This window comes from Simochromis diagramma, unplaced genomic scaffold (assembly GCF_900408965.1).
Source record: "Simochromis diagramma unplaced genomic scaffold, fSimDia1.1 OVJJ01000320.1, whole genome shotgun sequence".
Classification (NCBI taxonomy): domain Eukaryota; kingdom Metazoa; phylum Chordata; class Actinopteri; order Cichliformes; family Cichlidae; genus Simochromis; species Simochromis diagramma.
The window spans coordinates 5,264,972-5,288,260 of record NW_024386773.1 but is presented as its reverse complement, the minus strand read 5'-3'; the positions used below and the strand labels follow the sequence as shown (position 1 = coordinate 5,288,260).

Sequence of the window (23,289 nt, the reverse complement as noted above, 5' to 3'; positions counted from 1 at the left end):
TCCTACCATGTGAATTCATGGATTTTTTTTTCCACATTCTGTCTCTCACAGTTGAAGTGTACATCTGGTGCAAATTACTGACCTCTGTCATCATTTTAATCAGAATCAGAATCAGAATCGGAATCAGAATCAGAATGGGGTTTATTGCCAGATGTTGAGGTTTACAACATTAGGAAATTGCTGCGGTGCTTCAGTGCAAACAATAAGAATTAAAGTGCTATGTAGAAAGAAAGATATGTGCATGAGATATACATGAGATATATACATGAGAATAAGACTTATGAGTGCTACGTAGAAAGATATATACATGAGTGCAGGTGGTGATCGGTGCCAAACATGAAATGATGCAGTGACACAGTGTAGGGTCATGTGTTAGTGGCGGGGACAGTCATGTGGTTATTGTTCATGTGTCCAACAGCAGAGGGGAAGAAACTGTTCTTATGGCGAGAGGTTCTGGTGCGAATGGACCGGAGCCTCCTGCCTGAGGGGAGCAGGTCAAACAGACTGTGTCCAGGGTGAGAAGGGTCAGCTGAGATCCGAGCTGCACGCCGCAGTGTCCTGGAGGTGTACAGGTCCTGCAGAGATGGGAGTCTGCAGCCAATCACCTTCTCAGCAGAGCGCACAACACACTGCAGTCTCTGTTTGTCCCTGATAGTGGCTCCAGCGTACCACACAGTGATGGAGGAGGTGAGGATGGACTCGATGATTGCAGTGTAGAATTGCATCATCGTCCGTGTTGGCAGGTTGAATTTCTTCAGCTGCCTCAGGAAGTACATCCTCTGCTGGGCTTTCTTGATGACGGAGGTGATGGTGGGCTCCCACTTCAGGTCCTGGGTGATGGTGGTACCCAGGAAGCGGAATGAGTCCACAGAGGTGATGGGGGTGTCAGTCAGGATGATGGGGGGGAGTGGGGCTGTGTGCTTCCTGAAGTCCACAATAATCTCCACTGTCTTCTGGGCATTCAGCACCAGGTTGTTGTGGCTGCACCAGGTCACCAGACGTTCAACCTCCCTCCTATAGGCAGACTCATCCCCGTCCGAGATGAGCCCAATAACGGTGGTGTCATCTGCGAACTTGATTAGCTTGACAGAGTGGTGGGTGGAGGTGCAGCAGTTGGTGTACAGGGAGAAGAGCAGAGGAGAAAGAACACAGCCCTGAGGGGAGCCGGTGCTGATGGTCCGGGAGTCCGAGACATTCTTTCCCAGCCTCACATGCTGCTTCCTGTCCGTCAGGAAGTCGGTGATCCACCGGCAGATGGGATCAGGCACATTCATCTGGGAAAGCTTGCCTTGGAGATGGTCTGGAAGGATGGTGTTGAAGGCAGAGCTGAAGTCCACAAACAGGATCCTGGCGTAGGTTCCTGGGGAGTCCAGATGCTGCAGGATGAAGTGTAGGGCCATGTTGATGGCGTCGTCTACAGACCTGTTGGCTCTATATGCAAACTGCAGGGGGTCCAGGAGGGGGGCCGTGAGGGTCTTGAGATGGGAGAGAACTAGGCGCTCAAATGACTTCATGACCACAGATGTCAGAGCCACGGGTCTGTAGTCATTTAGTCCAGTGATCCTAGGTTTCTTGGGGATAGGGATTATGGTAGAGGACTTGAAGCAGGCAGGCACATGACATGCCTGCAGTGAGGAGTTGAAAATGCCAGAAAACACCGGGGCCAGCTCGTTTGCACAGTGTCTGAGGGTGGCAGGAGACACACCGTCTGGGCCGGGAGCTTTCCGAGCATTCAGACTCCTAAACTGCTTCCTCACATCTGCTTCATGAATATGAAGAGTTGTGGTCGGAGGAGGTGGTGTGAGATCCTCTTTTGTGTGGGGTGAGGAGGCGGGTGTTGCAGGTGAGCAGTTTGAAGGTGGTGATGGTTCTATGGAGGGGGGAGAGGTGGGGGAATGAGTGTCCAAAGTGCCTCTATTGTTGGGGTCGTTGGAGGTGTGAAGGCTGCCTGATGGCTCGTCAAAACGACAGTAGAAGTCGTTAAGGGTGTTGGCTAAGAGCAAGTCGTCAGTGGAGTGGGGGGTTTTAGGCTTGTAGTTGGTGATATTCCTAAAACCTTTCCACACAGAGGCCGAGTCATTCTCTGAGATCTGCTGCTGCATCTTCTCAGAGTGCTGGTGTTTAGCAATGTCCACTTCTTTAGTGAACCTGTACCTGTAACCTTTAAGTGGGGGAACTTGCACAATCGGTGGCTGACTAAATACTTTTTTGCCCCACTGTATCTGCCAATAATGAGTATCAGTCCAATACCAGTATTAAGTAAATAAGCTTTATACTACTTAAAAATAAATGTAAACAGTGACATTAAATAAAGCTGAACTGTTAACAGAACAAATAGATGGAAAATGAGAGGAAAACGATCAAGAGTTAGTTAGCCAGTCTGTGGGGTGTTTTTGAGTGCTTCAGTGTTCGTTTCATGTGCAGACAGTGACGTCCCCACAGCTCCATACCATTAATACCAGCAGTGAGGATGGGAGTACTTACTGCAGTATTCATGCAGGTGTTAGCCTTAGACGAAGCCTTCTGGTCAGCACTGGAGGAGAAGTAAAAACCAGGGGCACAAAAATCAATGTTTTTCTTTTTTTCCTGAAACTTTCCTCTTTTCAGAATGTTGCAACATCTCCTTATGTATAAGCTGCCAGTCTTTAAGCTTCTGTATTGATATATTATTAAAACGGTGGTAAAATCCAACACACTCGTAAAAGCTTGTTTTCACTCCGGCTGCAGTGGCAGCACCACCAGCACAAAGTCACAAAAACTCAACTTTTTTGTTATATACACTTTAACATGGCCAGTCATGCCAAAACAACATCAATGCACAGGCTGTGTCAGTGGATATGGTATCACTTCTGCTATTCAGCACCGTTCACAAATGCAAGAATAGTGAGCTCTCAAAACTTACAAATATGCACGTATTAAACAAAATTATTTACTTCCAGTGCCATTTGGAGACTCCAGAATTTGTTCTGTTCAGATTGGACAATCTGCTGATGTCTTTTCTGGTACTTCATATTTCCTCAATCCATGCTAAAGTTAAATGAATATGACATTTTTGTAACTGAGAACTTCATGTTAAAAAGTATTCTACATTCATTTTGCATTATTGTGAAATTCAACTATATAACTTTTAGAAATTGTCACTAGTTTCCTTTTCCAATGTGAAGTTCTATATTAGTTTGTTCTCAAATGTGGGTCTTTGCAGAACTGCTTGAATTGTTTTTTTCATAATTTATCTATCCAAGACTCAGAGACACTTTAAAATTGTGAAAAAACTCAGAATAAACAATCTGCAAGTTAGTCGATATATTTTTCCAAAAAATATGTCTTGAAAAGTATTTAATATATGAAGCTGAAATATCACAGAATTCATATATGTTAAAAATTTGGACCTTAAAATTTTTAAACTGGAGTTGGACAAGTAGAAAATGTTCTGAAAATTAGATTATTTGAGATGGAACGACCCGGTGGAAAGCATTAATTAAGATAGAACTCTACTTTGTACATTATGAATAAGCTGGTATCTTTAGCTGCTGAAGCAGATTATAAAGTAGTGCAACTAGCAATAACGTTTGCAAGCAAGAAGTGAAGGATTAACTCATCTGGCAGTCTTTTGTTTTTACTGGTAACAGACTTTGTAAAGTTGGAAGAATAATCACAGATTCAAGCTTTAAGCAGATAAAATGAAATGTCAAAATGAAGCTCCAGCCACATTTTTTATTAAAACAAGCTGTTTTCTGGGGTGGACAAACAGTGTGCAGGGGCCATCTAAAAAGTGCAAAATTCAAAAAATGAAGATTCTTCAATTCTACATTTCCCTGGTGTAGTTTAGTTACCTAAATCCCTTGACACATCACTGGTTTCCTGTTAATTATACTATGAACGTTAGTTTTCACCCTTCACACTAAAAAACACTCCCACCCCTCAAGAATAAATAAAATAAAATAAAACCCAGTTTTGCTAACACCAGGTCGAAATCAGTGCAGCAGAAGCTAATGTTTTATGAAGTTTGGAATCAAACTCTGAACACAGGATCCTGCTGTTCTCTTATCAGCTTCTCTCTTTGAGGTGCGCCCAAAAAGACTTTACAACTGCTGACACCTGCCAAGCTGTTTTTTGTAACTTGGCGCACAAAGCACGGCCAGTTTGCAGGTGTTCTTTACCATCACTTCAATGATCTATTGCTCCGGAAGCTTAGAGATTATTAGATGAGAGTGATGGAGATGCTGCAACAGTATTGACGCTGTTTTGTTTTTACTTTTGGACACTTATCCTGCATTAGAAGGCTGCAATGAGTCCAGTGTGCTTAAATTATCAGTATAAATGATTATGGCACACTTGTCATGTGTGGCAACCAATGCAGTAGCCATAAACAAGGCTTAATGTTGTGTAACCCAGTTGAGCTGGGTTATTTTCTCCCAGTTCAGCCTCTGCATGGCATAATATTTCTTTAATGCTGCAGATTATGCAAAAATTGATTGAAGAAAAAGGTAATAAAGGGACTAGATCTGATGATATTTTAAATAATAGGGTTCTTTCAGACTATTATGTGCTAACAGCATTAGGTATTTTTTAAGCAGAGCCCTCACTGTCCTCTACAGAGAGATAAATTAGGGGTTGTCTGAATCCTTAATGTTGTTTGACTAGCAGGTGTTTAAGTCTTTATATGGTAAGTCTATTAGAATCAAAGTGTTTAGTTATCCCAGTTTGACCTGTAGCAGTTTCTGATGTTTGTTGTGATGTGCAATGCTGCCATAGCAGAAATCAGTGCATGGTGAACGATGGGCTGTCCAGAGTAACAGCGTGAACTCTGATAAATCTTCACATGTTCACAGTCTTAATAGACTCTCTGGCATTTAGTGGAAATACATCAGACAGATACCACAACATGATGGTTAGATCTGGATTTGCTACTCTCTCTACAGTTATTTTAATACCTGCTGAGTCATCTTAATTTGTCCTTAATAAAGGATAAATGGCTGGACTGTGTGTTGTTGTTTTTTTGCTTGTTTGTTTGTTACTCTTCATTTATTTACTCTCTTTCCCTCTTCGCCCCTATTCACCTTTTCCCCATCCCAAAAGTTTTCTTATCTTTATTTAGCTATGTTTTTCCTTCCTTCCTTCCTTCCTTCCTTGTTTTAGTATACGCTTCACATTGTATATCTTTTGTTTTACTTCCTGTCTTTGTCTTCTTACCTCACTGCTTCCCTGATTTTTCTGCACTGTTTATAAATGTGTATTTATAGTCCTGTCTCTCAGTATCTGTCCTTGTTCTTCCATCTGTGCTTTCTTAATTTTGTTGAAATTACATATTAAAAACCTTTTTCTTTCTGTAACCATGCCTCCAGTGTGCAGACTTTGGGTGCCACTTTTTCCTTAGTCTTCAGGTAGATGACCCCAAATTAGTCCCTGCTCCGGGAGAACCATGGGACCCAACCAGAACATGAGGCTGTCCCAAGTGTGGTTCAATTTCTTACTCTTAAAACCCCCAAATTACTTTCCAGAATATACAGAATGCTTTCTAAAACAGATGAATCAATGTCACTTCCTATTGCAAAATGGGAAACGGATTTATCAGTTAACTTAGACCAAAACTTCTGGTCTCAGATTTGCTTAAAAACCTTTCATCTAATTAGAAATCCCAGTCTTCAATTAATTCAATACATAATACTACATAGAGTGCACTATACAGGTCATCGGATGTTCAAGATGGGCTTTACGTCTACCAACAACTGCTCACACTGCCAAACCAATACACCGGACAATTATATCCACGCTCTATGGTTCTGTCCACCAGTTCAGAAGTTTTGGCGCGAGATATGTGAAGACTTATCAAAGTGTCTGAAATGTAACATTCCAACTTCCCCCTTAGTGTGTTTGTTGGGCAGCTTAGATAATGTCACTACAGAAAAGAATATAGCCCATATGGTTTTCACTGCCCTATGCATAGCCAAGAAAACAGTCCTCATGAACTGGAAAAATAAAAATAATCTTAATTCTAACCAATATAGAAATTATCTATTAGATTACATTAGTCTTGATACAGCCTCTGCCACCACATCAGATCAATTGCTCTGGGCTCCTTTGATCAGCTCCATCACCTAGTGGGGGTGGGGTGGGGGGTGGGGGGGTCATAGTTTGGTCCCACCTTCACTGTTGTGATTGGTGTGGGGGTAGGGACAGGCTTAGGGTGTCGGGGGATTCCCCAGGAGCATCTTCCTTGGAGGGCTCAACCCGGGGTAGCGGTCATGGCCTATTAAGGGCTCTGTTGGCTCTCAGGTGACTGTTTCCTCGTGGCTGCGTGCAGCGGGGCTAGGGGAGGGTCTGTGCTGACGGACGTGGGTTACTGACCTGGTAGCCTGGCTGCCCCAGGTTGGGTCCGGGACAGGGGTGAGGTTCTGGGGGCACTCCGTCTCTGGGCTGGGGCCCTGGCTGGGCCTCGGGGGCTTGGGTCCTGGTTGGTGTGTTGCCGGGGTTGTGGGCGGGTGGGTGTATGGGGGCCCAGTCCTGGCGCAGGGTGCCGCCAGTGCATCGAGCCACCTGGGGGTCTCTTCAACTGGTGGGGGAGGTTGTTACATCTTGCAGGAGCTCTCCTCTCTTCAGGAACTCACTCTGCAGGAGGGGGAGATACAGGAGAGGTGGAGGAAGATCTCAGCCTGGGCATCTATTGTCTATTGTAGTCGGGAAGATGAGTGGATGACGGGGTGGGTGCAGTTTTTCTCTGTGGTGGGGTCGGGTGGGCTGTCCCGGGCTCTGTGGGGCCGGGGCTTAGAGTACGCTTGGGGAGTGTGATTGTGTGTACAGTGTCTCTCTATGTCTGTCTCCACGTTGGTTGAGTGTGGAGTGAGTGCATATGAGAGCATGAGGGTGGGAATAGATATTTGTATCTGTGTGTGCCTGTATGTCTGTGTCCATATGTCAGGTCGGGTATCAGATGCCACCTCTCTGGGGACATCTCAGGTCCTCCAAGGTATGGAGGCCTATCTCCCCCCACCACTTCCCCTGCCAGTGGCAGACGCCCTCAGACATCAGTACGTTGGTGGTTCTCTGTGTCCGGAGATGGGCGTCCAGGTACACACCGGCTCACTCCTTGGTGGCTGCTTATCGGGGCCTGGAGCCTGGGGCTCGCTCACTCTGGCACAGCTGGCTGCCGGCGGAGCTCCCGGGCACGTCACTGCAACACCCCCTGGCTTCTGCTCCGCGGCTGCTGAGTGACCCCTCATCTGGGACTCTCGTCAGCTCTTTCTGGGATACTGGCGCGGCTGCCCCTCTGTTGGTCTTCCTTGGTCTCTTGTGTTCTGGGGGCCTCTGGATGTCTGGAGTTTTGATCTCCTTCATACCTGCTTCATGCCCTGGAGGACGGGGCTGTGGCTCCCCACACCCTCTAGAAGATCATTACATGAAGGAACCTTTTAAAAACAAGCGCATTCATGCTCACAGGTGTACACACGGGTGCTCACACACACAAACTACACCCTTTTTGGCTCCTACCTCAAAGCACACTGTGCGCTGTCGATCTTACGTGCTGCACAATAATGTTTAATATTTAGTATTTACTGTTATATTTCCATATATCATCATGATGTTGTTTATTCTATTACTCTCGTTTTCTTCTGCTTGTTTTCTTTTTTCATTCTCAACACGTGATCCAGGTGATTGATATATGTATTTTTTGTCTGCTTATTTTGTTGGTTTTTGTTTTTTGCCCTTTATCCCCGTCCCTCTTCTCCGCTGTTTTTCTTTCCCTCTTTCTTTCTCCCCATTCTTTTCCTCATTCAAGTCTGTTCCGTATCTAGCAAGTGAAAATAAACAATAAAATAAACAATAAAAGGTGAATCAAATAGACCATTACGGCAAAGCTGGGACGGTCCATTTGGTAAAGTAAATCCGTTGGGCATCTTTCTTTGCCTTTAGACAATAATTCTGATGGCAAAAGAGCCAAACGGGACAGGCAAAAAAAAACAAAAAACCATGAGGCTGTCCCAGTAGCCTGTATCACCACTTTGTGGTGATGGATGATGTACTCAGTTTACTTCCCACAATATGGTATCTGTTTTAGCTGTCACATCATGTTCTAGCTCAAGTTAGTAAGCCTTTAGTATAGAAGATGTGTTGAGGAAACTCATTGAGAAAAACCACTGCCTTGGAACATTTATCAGAGATACTAGGTCTGCATTGGAGCGGAGGGTCGGGTCAACAAAGATAGAGGGGGTTTTGGATAAAGGTGCCTCTCTACCAACAGCTCCATTTGTGACATTCAGAGGAAGCTAAGGGATATCCCCACTGTTTGACAGGAAGTTTCCCAAGATGGGATGCTTCTTGCTGTATGGTTTGACTTTTCTTATCACCATTATCTCTTCAAGTAGCTCAGAGAAAACAGGCAACAAATGCTTAGCCATCTTCTATTATTACTTCTGTGTTACTTAGATGTAACACATTATTATTTTCAGTGCTTCTGATATTTATTTAGACTCTCTCTTCAATTGATCTTTCTGAGTTAAGTTCAAATAATTACTTCTTTCAAATCATCAATCTGTCTATTAGACCCCATTCCTAGAAGACTGCTCAAAGAAGTCCTACCATTAAGTAATGCTTCGATCTTAAATATGATCAATCTATCTCTATTAAAATGTTAGATACCACAGGCCTTTAAGATGGCAGTAATTAAATCATTACTTAAAAAGCCATTACTTGGCCCAATAGTCTTGTCTAGTTACAAGACAATCTGAAACCTTCCTATATCTCAAAAATTCTTTAAAAAGTAGTTGCAAAACAGCTAACAGATTATCTGCAGAGGAATGGCTTATTTGAAGAGTTTCAGTCAGGCTTCAGAGCTCATCACAGCACAGAAACAGCTTTACTGTAGGTTACAAATGATCTTCTTATGGCCTCTGATAGTGGACTCATGTCTGTTCTTGTTCTGCATTTTACTAAAAAGATTTGAACCTACCTCAGGTATTAAATGTACTTTGCAGCAGTGGTTACTTCTATTTAATAGACTCCAGTTTATTTAAGTAAATGGGGAGTCTTCTTCACATACTAAGGTTAATTATACAGTCCAACAGACTTCATTGGTATGCAGATGATACCTTCTTTTATCTGCCAGATGACACACAGGAATGTCTTCAAGACATAAAGACCTGGATAGCCTCTAATTTCCTGCTTCTAAATTCAGATAAAACTGAGGTTAATTTAGTCAGCCCTAAAAATCTTAGAAATATAGTATCTAACCAGATACTGAGTAAATGAGGTGATTCTCCCGGGTTATGTTGCAATAGACCTAGATTGGCTTCCCAGTGTTTCTTCTTCACTATTTACTCTTTGTGTGTTTATACACCACTCTCCATTTGATTATTAGTTGTTATTAATGTCTGGCTCTCTTCTGCAGTATGCCTTTTATTGTGTCTTCCACCTTCCTCTCGTCACCCCTGGTTCTGCTGGATGTTTCTTTGGTTAAAAAGGAAGTTTTTCCTTTTCATTATTGCCAAGTGCTTGTTCATCGGGGGTTGTCTGAATGTTGAGGTTTTCTCTGTATTATTGTGGGGTCTTTACCTTACAACATAATGCACATTGAGTTAACTGCTGTCGTGATTTGACACTACATAAATAAAACTGAATTTAATCAAAAAATTACAAGCAGGGATTCAAAGAAATCATTATTATATACTCGCAACAAACAAGGTTACAAAAACAAAGAGGTGCACAGCCGGCTGAAACAACACCAAAACGATGCTTGTGCCAGTGGATGTGACATCTCCTTTGTTGTACATTGCCGTTTGCTAAGGTGAGAAAGCTAGCAAAATGGGCCACAAGAGTTTAGGCGGTTTGTTAACAAGTTACTGAAAATGTTGTTGCCAATTTTCAGATAATTAACTTCTCAGTGGGTTATGTTTTAGTGTTTGCTCATCTCTTATCTCCAGCATGAGTTGCTCAGGAGAAGAGGTTACCAATATGGAATTGCCAATGAGAATAAGCGGAAGAGACAGATGGTTGGATGGATTGATGGCTCGATGGATGGTCCTAAAAGCTTGGGTTTTAATATGATGCCACTTTGCTAACAGGTGTTGCTCTACTGGAGAACACCAGAAAGGACTACACAGATATTTCCAGATAACTAATTTAAGTTGAAACCAGCAATACACAGACACTGAAAAGCTCTAATGTATGGGGACCTATTCAACGACTTCAGTGTGAACCAACATAGTGTTTGTGTAATGAGTCAATGTGCGACCTTCACAATAACTGAAATCCTTGTGCTTTAATCCATCAATTAAATTTTTTTATCATCCTCTGGGAAAATGAAGCTGGTCATGATGACCCAGCAGAATCACGTCACCATGGCAACAGTGGAGCAAAGTGTTGTCATAGTGATTAGAGCTAAACAGAAGTGTGTGTGGTGAGGATTAGATGGTTTTATTTTACTGATTCTTGTCTTTTCCTCACGTCCTCTGCAGAGCTACCATGACACTTCCCTAGGCCACGCCCACTCAAGCACAACAGTGACGGCCATCTTGGTGACGTTGATGTTGGTGTGTGCACTGGCTGCACTCAGCTGCTATGTCTTCAAACACAAGACTGATGCCTTCCGCTTCCACTACTTCAGAGTGAGACACACACACACTGCTCCTTGTTGTCCTGGTTACAGTATTTTTATTTTTTACATTTTTGCCTCATTAGCTGCATGCGATTCATAGATTATTTCCCCACCAGAATTACTTATAACTAAGTCCCTCTAGAGCTATGTCTTCCCACTTGATTTGGTAACACCTCTGGGCAGTTATTTTGAAGCTCCAGTTTAAATGAATGGGGAGTCAAAATAAATTTAACTGGGTCATAAAAACAGTGCATGAATGGAAACTTAAGTTAAATATGCTAAAAAAGCACTTACAAGGTTTTGATGAGCTAATAAAGTTTTTTTCCCTTCAAGACATACTTAAGCTGTGAATTGTTATTAGTTTTATCTTGGATTAATACTGAGTCATCTTTTCTCTGTCACAGAATGAGGATGAGGATGGTGCAACAGGAGGTAGGCCCAAACCCACACTGGTCTCCATCCCCAACCCTCTCTACGTCAGCTCTAGAGCCTTAGCTGAGCCATTTGAGGTAAGTCTTAGGTACTTTATCTTAAACAGAGATCCAACACATTTCTGTGTTTCTGAGTGTTTCTCAGATAGCTGTGTGCACAGGTTTTGTTCTTAGAGCAGGCGACCCATATGCCAAGAGGCCCAAGTTCCAATCTGCATTCGGTCCATTTCCTGCAGGTCTTCCTCTTGGCCTTTTTTCCAGCTTTCTTGTCTGTTCTCTGCTGTCCTACGAAAATAAAGGCTACAAAAAAGCACCAAAAGAATCTAGAGTGACCCTGCATGACTTGGAGGTCAAAATAATTTATATCTGTTTTACACTGGTTCTTGGTGCAGCCCCTCAGGTCATCCTCAGTTTGACTGTTTTAGCTCTTTCCCCTTTTTTTCAATATGACATCAGAAACCACAAAGAGATACAGAGACAAGACTAAAATTAACAGGACATAAGAGGAGAGTAACTGAGACAAGAAAGTTACAACAGGAGTTCCGGAATAATACATGAAATGTGAACCTAACAACCTAAAGATATTTAAACAGAACTTCAAAACTCGGACACCGCAGAACTCTAAGCCACAGACTCGGAACCATGACAGGACTAGCCCGCTGTATCATTTTTTCACACTGAATTTGGGGTGGCTTTGAATTTAGCCCTCTGCAGGTTGATCATTTTCATTTCCATCAAACAGTGTAGCATCTTTCTGTTCCTATCACATTACCCAGTCCATATATGTAGGTAACCATAGATAAAGATACATGATTTTATTCTTTTCATTGCGATCTGATGTGTTTTCAAAGTGTTCCTTTAGTTTTTCTGAGCACTGTGTTGTGGTGGACTGCGGCTGCCACACGTTTGCAAATGGCTGGACGACATAGTTAAACAATGCTGCCCTCACTATTTGGCACCAAGATACAAATCTTTCATATTTTACAACACCAGTTAGCTGCTTGCAGCTCACTGATCTGGCGCTATTGTGCATTGCAGAAAATGAACGGTTGTCTCACTGAAATATAAAGCCTCATCCAGCAATAACCTGCAAAAAGGCTGCTAATGTTAGCCTCACACAGCAGACTAATCTGGGACTGTGTGCATATGTTTATAAATTTGACTAATGTTTAAAATAATGATTTTAACGGTTTTCATATTTAAGCTTTTTCATTAGTTTATCGTCAAGTTTGACTGTTTAGTTCTTTAAGATTAGTCGACTAGTCTGCATTTTAGAAAATATTGGGACCTTCAGTAGAATGAGGTTTATGAACACACACCGAATCTGAAAGCATGACCGTTTACTCCCCCCCGGATGGGTTTTCCCCATGTTTACACCCTTTCAGTTCACACAGGGAGTTTTCCACCATCCATCATGCCACACATACGGGTACAGCTGACATCCTAAGCAGACTCACAAATCCTCATATTAGACAGCCTTCTTCAACATCTCCCCTGTTTCCTGGGATGTGCAGCCTCTTGCCTGCCTCTTCTCAGAGATAAGAGGCCTGACTCCATGTGTCTGTGTGCACTTGAGGGAAAGGTGGGAGGTTTTAACCAAAATAAGTTTTAGGCCCTACAGCTGCAGCTGGCAGAGGAAGAGGAGGGTGATGGGAGATTTAATGTTGCACTCTATTACTGTAGCCTGTAGTAACACATAAATATACAGTGCCAGCTGGACAAAAGAGGAGCATCATGGAATTATATTTGTGTCAAAAGTGGCGCACGAGAGAAAATGATTTCACAAGAAATTAAATAATTTCATAGGCGCAGATATTCATGGCCACTCACTCAATTAAATTCCTCACACGTAAATTCAACAACCTGCTCACATACACCCCGGTAACTCGGTAGCTCAAAGAAGTCAGATTTTAATCCAACGTGCAATACCATCTATAAATAATCTGACTGGCAGCAACTTTATTTTTTAAGCACGACAATGATCCCAAACACACTTAAAATGCAGTAAAAGCATACCTGGATTGAAAAAACACACAATGGAGCACTATCAGTCATGGATTGGACTCTCCAGAGCTCAGAGCTTAACACTATTAAAGCATAATGGGATCATCTTGACACAACAAAAGAACAAAAGGCAGCCAGCATCCACAGACGAACATCGGTGCAGACACACTGCTGTACCTCAGCATTCTGCTGCAGGGCTACTGCACATCTCTCAACCTCACTGCTGCACAGCTTCTAATTTCTAGCACCACTGGGTAAAATAAACATCAGCTGCTCATCCGCTGTTACTAATTAATGATTAGTCTGTGTGTTACTTCATAGCAATCCAAGACTGTACTGATCTCAATCTTCATGTCCTCTCTGAGTTATTAAAACTGACAGTAAGGGTGAAAAGAAAGATTTTAATATCTAGATTATGATGTGCACTCCTTAAGGAAGCACTGAACCCTTCATTATGCCATTACGCCCAAAGAAAAAAGAAGCACTGCTACCTGTTCACGGTAGAAACTCTCCATGGTGTCATGGGAAGGGATAGTGTTTATTGACAGTCCGAATGGCCCAGGGGATGGAGCTGTTTGTGAGTCTGGAGGTGTGGGATTGACTAGGGATGGGTATCGTTTAGGTTTTATCCGATACCAGTACCAAACCGGTACTTTTGAAACGGTGCCGAATGGAGAACACAAAATTGGTCCAAAAACCTCTCATGTTCAGCTGTTTTTTTGTAAAAAGATAACAATGTTAGCCTTTTCTGCAGCTATAGGGGATTTATGGTATCACTCTTGGCTGGAAGCAGTGCTTAAACAATGGAAAAAAAACACAAACTTTGTCCAAAAACCTCTCATGTTTAGCTGTTTTTCACTTTTTCTTTGGTCATTTTAGCCTTTTTAGCCAGGGTGAAGGGAGTATCTGCCATCAAACAAGAAGACAGCCGCATGTAACTATGACGTGTTTGCTAGTTCACCTTACGTGCATTAATTTAATAACGTGGTTAGCCTACTCAACGTACATTACACACGAACAACATTAAGCTACTGACACAGAGAAGAACCGCTGCTGCTGCCATCATCATCCATCATCGTTTCTGCTACACTGACAGGGCTGGGGGCCAGGACTCTCCTCTTCGGGTTTTTGGGGGATGTTGCTAACTCAGGGTCATATAACAGGCAACCCACGCGCAGTAGATGTGCACGATGTGAGGTCTCGCAGCAAGCTATCAAATACGGCGCATTTCTCGGCTTTTAACAAAATGCTATACGTCGCCAGGTGTTTCATCAGATTTGAGATGTTACCTCCTTTGCACAGTATCACCTTAAAGCACTTGTTGCAGGCTGCTGAGTTTGCATCTTTTGCTGTGAAGTACAGCCAGACTTTTGACCGCTTTGCTTTGGGCATTTTTAATCTGTAGCTCTGCTCTAAAAGAACGTACGTACCTGGGCCCGCCTACTACGCTCGCAAAGGTAAAATGATTGGCTGGAATCCAAAGTGCATGACATCTCAGGAAAAAAAAAAGCACCGAAATGTGCGCTGCTTTTTGGTCTGGTTACTACCGTTTATGTCAGAGCCGGTACCCATCCCTAGGACTGACCAGAAGTGCCAACCAGAGGGCAGCAGATCAAACAGGTGGTGAGCGGGGTGCAAGGGGTCACCTATGATGGCTCTGGTTTTCCTGAGACAGGAGGATCTGGCGATGGCAGAGGGCAGCCAATGATTTTTTTGGGTGGTGTTAGTTACCCACTGCACAGCTGTCCTCTTCTCAGTAGTGGCTCCTGCATACTCAACACCAAGGCAGTAGGAGAGTATGCTCTCCACTGAGGAGCTGTAGAAGGCCACCAGCAGCTTCTGGTCAAGGTTATTCTTTAGGAAAAGGAGGAAGTGCAGCTGCCGTTGATCCTTTTTTACCAGGACATTGGTGTTGTGGGTCCAGGTGAAATTGGCAGAGGTGTGGGTGCCCAGAAACCTGAAGTTGGAGACAGATTCCACCCATTGTCCATTTTTAATGAGAGGGGAGTGGACCTGTCTGTGCCTCCTGAAGTCTATTATGAGTTCTTCTGTTTTAAGGACATTCAGCTTCAGGTTGTTTTCTGAGCAACAGTGGGACAAGTTCTCTACTTCCGCCCTGTATGCTGTCTCATCTCCATCAGAGATGAGCCTAACCACGGTGGTGCTGAGAACAAAGCCCTGTGGGGATCCGGTGCTGAGTGACAGTCAGGGGGGAGGTAGGTAGTCTTTGATCCAGGAGCAAGTGACGGGGGGTTCTGAAGGTGGTCCAGTTTGGTGGTGAGGATGTCTGAGATTATGGTGTTGATTGCTGAGCTGTAGTCCACAAAGAGCATCCTCATGTAGTTCTTCCTGTTCTCCAGATGGCTCAGCGCTCTGTGAAGGGTGATGGCATCCTCTGTGGACTGTGTGTGGGGGAGGGGTGGTCTGAAACCGAACAAAGAAGGCTTTGAGGTTAGCCCCTGACAGCAAGTTTGAACCTGCTGTCGGGGGTTGGAGGGTTCTGGCCTTTGTAGTTGGTGAGAGTTCTCCACATCTGGCGGGGGTTGTTATCAGTGAGGAAGCCTCCCCATCCTGTATGCCTCATTTGCCTGTTTGATGCCCCTCCTCAGGTTGGCTCTGGCAGTGTTGTACAGAGAACAGTCCCTCAGCCTGAAGGCAGAGTTATGAGTTCTGATCAGAGCCTGTCCTTCACTTATCATCCAAAGTTTTCAGTTAGGAAAACCACGGATGGTTTTGGTTACTGTTACATTCTCTACACAGCACTTAATGTAGAAAAGGACTGACTGAGTGAAGGTCTCCAGATCCTGGTGTTTGATGTTTTACAACTCTGTCAGATCAAAACAGCCCTGTATTCAGAGAAGCTCATCATCTGGCCAGTTTTTAATGACCCGGGTGTTTGGAGTGAGCTGTTTCCTGAGGGGGGTGTGGGCAGGAATGAGGAGCAGAGAAGAGATGGTCAGATTGTCCTAGGTGGGGGAGGGGTGTTACCCTGTAGGCCTGTTTGATGTTGCTGTACACATGGTCCAGTGTCCTGATCCCCCTGGTACAGTTACAGTTAACATGTTGGAAGAATTTAGGGAATACAGACTTCAGAGATACCTTGTTAAAGTCCCAGCAACAATATCGACGCCCTCCGAGGCTCTGTCTGCTGTTTACTGATGATAAGTTGAAGGTGGTTGGGTGCTGAGCTAACATTAGCATTGGGGGACATGTAAATGTACTATGGCTACCGTTAGCTTGCGAGGTAGATCAAAGTGCCTGCCCTGAATAGACATGGCCTCTAAGCAGTGACCATCTGTAATTCTACTGTTACGGCACCAATCCTAAAGCAGATAAGCACAGAGCCTGCTGGCCCTTCCCTAACCAGATCTTTGTTGCGGTCCTGGCGGTGTAATGTCTGGCCCAGTAACTCTACCAAGACATTGGGGAAATCTGGATGGAGCCAGGATTCAGTTACAATCAGTAGACAACACTCCCGGACAAAGCAGGTTAAATAAATCTCTAATTATAGCCCCTCCATTTTATTTGTGAGGGATCTGGCATTGGTGAGGAAGACGATTGGAAGCAAGGATTTGTGTTGTTCTTCTCGCAGCTGGATAGAGCAGCAGCACAAAAACCTCTAATGATCCCTGTTGTTCCCTAACAGAAAGAAAACAAATGGCAAATATCTAAACCGTGTTCTTAAATAATAAACAAGAGAAAAGATTATTACCAAAAAGAGTCTTCTCACTCCTATTTAACTACTGCCAGGTGCTCAATTCGTATGCATAAATATTTACAATTTCCTCTCAGCTAACAACCAAAATGTTGATGTGAAAAATAAAAATCAGCTCTCCAGATTCAGTTACTGGCTTGTATTCAGGCTTTGAACACACTCGAATCTACTGGCGGCCGGCTGGCTCTTAGTTGGGTGCAGAGGAGACGAGGAGAGGGACGAGGTGGCTGTCAGCTGGAGGTTAGGAGGCTGCTGTCCATCCAGTAATTTAATCTGCATCCAGTCTTTGTCATGAGCTAGCTTAGGGGGTTGAGGCCTAAGAAGAGCAGTGTGGACTTGCTTGTCTCAGTGATAATAATAGTGTTGATGGAGAGTAATTTTATCTTTATATCTTGCAACATCGAGTCTAGCCACAATCTTCATCCTCGGCTCAGTGGCTGCAGTGATTGCAGGTGGTTGGGCATCATATAATTCAGTTACACTGACATCTTGTACCAGGGTCACCTCATTATATCCGTACTCATTGTGTCTATACTGATCTTCAGCTTCAGTAGTAGCTTTCCTTTATTGATATCGTAGCACAGAGCTACCAAGTGCTTGTTGATCATTGTCAATGTTGGTCTGCTGCTCATTAATATAACCTCTCTTAGTGGGTTGGCTGGCATAATAGAATTCAATTAATTCCATGTTCTGAGTCCTTGCTTTGTTCCTGTAGGCTGCTTGTCAGTATGTCAGTATTTGCAAACTGCTGATGATCTCTCTCTGAGGGTGTTTGCAGTCTGTCCAAGTCAGACTGCATTTGTTTCAGAAAGGTTGCCTCCTATCAGGCGACCTGTGCAATCGTGGGCGTGACTGTGCAACACCCTCAAGCTCTGGGCAACCATGTAGTCACCGCAAGTTGTAGTCAGTCACAGAATGGGAAAAAAAATTCAATACAATCATCAGGCACTACCAATATATTTATTCATTGTTTATTTGTGGATGCAAGGAGGTTGAGGTCCTATTTTTACTCATGACTGAGGCATTAGCTTGCTCTGAATTAGAAGGAAGCTTTGTCAAGCTGAGTGTGTCCAAAACTTGAAGTTTTTAGTCGGTTCAGCTGATTTAATGTATATTATTTTAGGATGGTGTTGCGTGAGATGAGCCCTCTTGTTTATTCCCACAGTATATTTATAATCAGTATGTCCTCTCTTCTCCACAATAGACATGGACCACTGGGATGTTTACAAGACTGATTCAATTGCGTTTTGTTATGTTTGTACAGTGATAAGATTTTTTTGAGTCTCATATTATCCATAAAACTCTGTAACAGATGCCATGGCGTCTCCAGACTATTTCACACCTGTCACACGTGCTCAGCATGAAGCTGCTCTCATCTGTGAAGAGAACAGGGTGCCAGTGGCGGACCTGCCAGTTCTGGTGTACTCAGGTGAATGCAAATGGTGCAGCAGGATGCTAGTCTGTGAGCACAGAACTCACTAAGGGAGTCAGGCCCTAATGCCATGCTCATGGAGTCTGTTTCGGAGGTGTTGGTCAAAAACATGCACACGAGTAGGGCTGTAGGGCACAAAGGAGCAGATACTGGTCATATTGCAGGTTTGAGGCCCTTCTATGGCCCTTTCGAGCTATCATCATGTAACAGTCTCTCTCCTGGTATCTTCACACTTTTGAGGCTTTACTGGAAAACACAGCAAATGGCACAGCAACCGTTTCGCAATAGCGCATATGGATGTTTTATCCTACAGGAGCTGGAATAGCTGTGAAACCCGAATGGGATGCAGGTATCATCTCATGTTACGCGCAGTGCTAAGGACACTAGAAGGCAAAATGAGAGAAAAATCAGTCAGGAGAGATAAGGAGAGAACAATGGTCTGTGACCACCACCTGCTAAACCGTTCCTTTTGTGGGATTTGGCTTGTTGTTGCCTCTCCGGTGCACCTGCTGTCACTTTCATTTGCACCAAAGCACCTAAAATAGATTCATAATGGTTTGTGTTTCTAACTGGCCTGATCGATATCCCTCAGGTTTAACTGAGTTTGTGTTATGCTGTGATAAAGGATTGTTCCCTTAATATTTTTGAGTGTGTATTTCTATAGAATATTTTTTCATTATGTAAATATACATAAGATAAAAATATAGAGAGAGTATATATTTATTGATACTTTAATATTTTTATTCATAATATCAGAACTTTCAGGAGAAAAGGAGAAAGGTCAGACCACCGTTTGCCACTTCTCTGTATTTGGAAGGCATGTCGATTTTAAATAAAAGGGGGGGGAAAAGCTTGTGTTTAAATGGCAGCTCACAAATTAAATCAAATGCCACACAGAACATGTGGACAATATCCCTGGACAATATCAGTATAGTTACTGATACTTGTTTAATTGTTCAGGATAAAAGCAAGCGTGCGTTCATCCTAATAAAAATCCTGATAAAGAACTGAGAAACACAGTATTTGTCAGCACACAATTTGGCTGCTTCTTTAAAATTTAAGAACTAAACAATGTAATTGGAGCCTGATGATGTGTAGCTTTCTCCTTTTTCTCCAGATTCTGCCATCTTCCTGCATGATTTCATAAAACACTGAAACACTGCATAACAATCCAACAGCACACATTATTTCTTGCTGCTTGAGAAATAACTCAGAGAATGGGCGATCATGGCTCAAGAGTTGGCCGTTCGTCTTGTAATCAGAAGGTTGCCGTTTCGAGCCCCAGCTTGGACAGTCTTGGTTGTTGTGTGCTTGGGCAAGACACTTCACCTACCGCCTGCTGGTGATGGCCAGAGGGGCCGATGCTCATGTTACCTGCATCGGGGCCGATGGCGCGATATGGCAGCCTCGCTTCTGTCAGTCTGCCCCAGGGCAGCTGTGGCTACAACTGTAGCTTGCCTCCACCGGTGTGTGAGTGTGAGAGTGAATGAATAGTGGAATTGTAAAGCGCTTTGAGGTCTCAAAAAGCGCTATACAACTTCAATCCATCATTATTAGAATGTCCATGTGTTCACTAAAAAGTAGATTATATAAACGTGTTTATGCAGTTGGAGTTCTTGTGAAGGACACTTAGCTCTCTTCACTTTTCAGCTTACACATTCCTTCTCTATCAGAGGAGCTTCAGCTTGTTTTCAGCTGTGTGACCTCCAGAATCACATTAATGCCTGAGACCACAATCAGCCTTCAAGGTCACACTGACATTTAAAAAAAAAGTTTGCAGAGGGTTAGATCAGAAGATTAGAAACAGTGTCATGTCTCAGTTAAATGTTATGGTGTAAGACTATACAGACAGCAACAGAGTAGCTTAGCATTGGTCATAGCCACAGATAATCTCCAACTAAAGAAAAAAATCTCATGTCAGTTAATTAACAGGATCACATTTGGTGTCATCATCATTTGGGCATCCAGTTAGAATATATAACATTTTCTTTTCTTTTAAATAATCGTTTAAAATAAACAGGGGTACGAGGAGAAGTTTAAAAAAGCTCACTGACCAGCCGCTGGCTCTGGATAGTTTCATTGTGAAAGAAAGCACCTGCTACCATCCACCACTGGCTTGTTTTACACAGCAGGTGTAAATATATTAAAGCTTTATCTACTCATTATTCTGCAAATTTAAATTATTAAGTTAAAATATGAAACTACCGTATTATTATGCGTGAAGCAAGGAGCATATGAAATATCTAAATTCAAATTAATAGAAATAAATTAGCTGTTTTAGTTGCCCAGTGAGTCTGATCTGCAATCCCAGGGACCCAATGTGGAAGAAATGTTATGTTAGACTCCACTTTGTTTTTAGGCACCTCTCATTTCTTTATATTTTGATTTAAACGAGCCAGACCTTTATTAATATGAGCTGAGCAATAGTTCTCCAGGTTTTCTGGAGGCCTTTCAGAGTTCTTCTTTGGACATTGGCTGCTTTTTTACTCATTTTCAGTCCAGTCCTTGTACTTGACCACTTGTTTTTTTGTGTGTTGAACCAATTTACACTGACCTATAAATCATTCAAGCAGTGCAAAAGCGCCTAACTGAAGGGATGAATCAGTATTGTCTATACGTCTATACGTAACAGACAACTTAGCAAAGAACCAATTTTAAATTTTAAATTAGCACTTAATTGGTTGGCCTCCCCAGAGCCCAGACCTCAATGTTATTGAAGCAGTGTGGGATCATCTTGACAGAGAAAGAAACAAAAGGCAGCCAAGAGCATCCTTCCCCCAGCAAAGTTTTAAAACATGGGGGTCGGTCCAGACTCTTGCACAGTGCTGTAATTAAAAATACTTGTTAATTAAATGTTTTTACACAATTCCTGTCTGTGCTCTACACCCTCTCCATACACACTTTCCCTCCATTTGTGCATTCATGTGGAAGTTCTGCCACATTGAGTGCCTTTCCATAGCAACTGCCATTATATTATGAAGCCCTCCAACAGACTTAACTAAGCACACTCAATCAAGGTGTGGCACCCATTTGTGTCATTACACTTCCAGACTTTGTGTGATTATTTCAGGAGTTTGGGTTTAATGAAATGAAGCAGCTTGGACATGTTTGAGATTTCTTTCACATTTTTGTTGTAAAGGTTAATTTAAAAAAGGAAAAGAGTGTCCCAAGTGACTCCATATAGATTCATAATTTCCTGAGTGGCAGGGTGAAATTGGGCAGAGTCTTCTGGGCAGCATTTTCTCGTTCTCTCACACATTACACACAGCAGGAGATAATACACAGCAGGAGATAATACACAGCAGGAGATAATACACAGCAGGAGATAATTCACATCAGCCTCACTCTCATTGCTGTAAATAGTGTGTGGGGCTTAAGGGGTGTGGGGCACACAGTCTGATCCCACTGTTCTGGACATTAGCTTTCTCGCATCCACCAAAATCAGGCAAGTTCTAGAAAAGGTAGAAAGGTAGAAAAGGTAAAAGGAAGGGGTGGGGTGTTCAGGTGAGGGAGACTATCCTTTGCGGTGGATGTAGACCTTGGTTGCCATGGTGCTCTGGGGTGCTGTGCTTACGGTCCCAGATCTGCTTCCCCCGCCCTGCGATGGGGTGTGGGCTTACCAAGCCAGATGCTTAACTGGCTTTCTCATTCCGGTCTTAAGTATCATGACAGCGCACACACACACACCCCTCAAACAACATATCACTCACACATGTAGAGTCTGACACACCCAGCATATCACTCCCAACGTGGGCAAGTCGGGGCAGGTCTTCCTACACCCATTTACTGCACCCTACCCAGGGTGGGTCTCGACTGTTGGTTCATGGTGGCGGTGGTGTTTCTGGTGGTTGTTGGGCAGTTTCTTGCATCTGGAGCCCTGTTCTCAGTTCATGGCAGCATCGTCGGTGTCTGGTACTATGGGGCTGTTGCCCTTTGGCCTTGAGGGCTCCATCTCTGGCCTCCCTCCTCCTTCTGCTGGGAGGGGCACACAGTTGTCATCGAGACGTGTGACCTGGGGTCTTCAGTACTCTAGGGGTCTCCGGGGTGTTTCTCTGTCTGCTTCTGGCTCCTGGGGGCATTATTGTAATTTCTCACCATCATTGTCAATACACACACATATAGATTGCTGGTTTGTGTATCCATGTTTTTGTTTTTTCAGGTGTGATTTGTTTTTTTTTGTATGTGTTGTGTGATTTCCACGTGTGCTCTGTCCTCTTATTCTTATGTTTTCCCCTGTGTTCTCCCTCCTTCTTTACTCCTTTTCTTCCGCCTTGTCACCTGTGGCATTCCCATATTACACATCCACTCGTGAATAATAATAGAAATAAGTAAATAAGTAAAAAGTAGAAAAAGAAAGCCACAAACAAGAGGATCCTATAGAGAGTCTATAGAGCTCATCTTGGAAAAGTAAATGTTTTTGGCACAACAGTCACATCCTGATTATAACTGTAAAAGCTGCCATACAAGACAGGCTTAAAAAAACATAAATGAACAAAGATAATTTTAGAATATTACTTTTAATGTAAATATGTGGTTTGCTGCAGTCAGCTGTCAGATTTATTGCTGTAGGTGAAATGTGTTAATTATTAAAAAGCTTCAAAGCTCAGAAGGGGCAATGATTTATTAAGTTTAATAGTAAAAGGATCTTTTATGGGAAATGACGAAACACCTCAGTGTAAATATGCAACCATGTGAAGTTATTGATTGTTCTGAGTTTTCAGTCCTGACTTGAAACAAAAACATTTCTTCTCAAACTTCATCTGAAACCATACACGGTATTATTTTATCAAATACCATACGAATTTATCAAATTTTACCCCCCAAATAAATAAATATAATTTGCCCAGTATCCCCTTTGACATCATCTTCCACAGCATGTCCCGACAGCTTCCAGCATGGTGGTTATATGTAGCAGTCTTGTTGCCAATGCCAATGAAAAATCTGGAAAGAATAGTAAAATATAACAGTAAAGTACAACACTCTTGCAAATAAGACAAGAGATTAATGCTGCAGAAAAATGTTAATCTTTGAATTTAGCACATATAACAAACATTTCAATTTAAGTTAATTATTTTATTTTGTTCACTGTAAAGCTGTTGTTTTTTTATAAGGTGAC

General features: G+C 42.9%; 1 protein-coding gene across 1 annotated transcript in view; it reads left to right on the top strand.

The window, feature by feature from the left end:
• stab1 (stabilin 1) overlaps window positions 1-23,289 on the top strand; it is a 169,234-nt gene that overhangs the window by 145,224 nt on the left and 721 nt on the right. Inside the window, exons 68-69 of the mRNA XM_040004521.1 lie at window positions 10,452-10,601; window positions 10,996-11,100. Of these exons, the coding sequence (XP_039860455.1) occupies window positions 10,452-10,601; window positions 10,996-11,100 (255 nt within the window). The remainder of the gene's footprint in view (window positions 1-10,451; window positions 10,602-10,995; window positions 11,101-23,289) is intronic.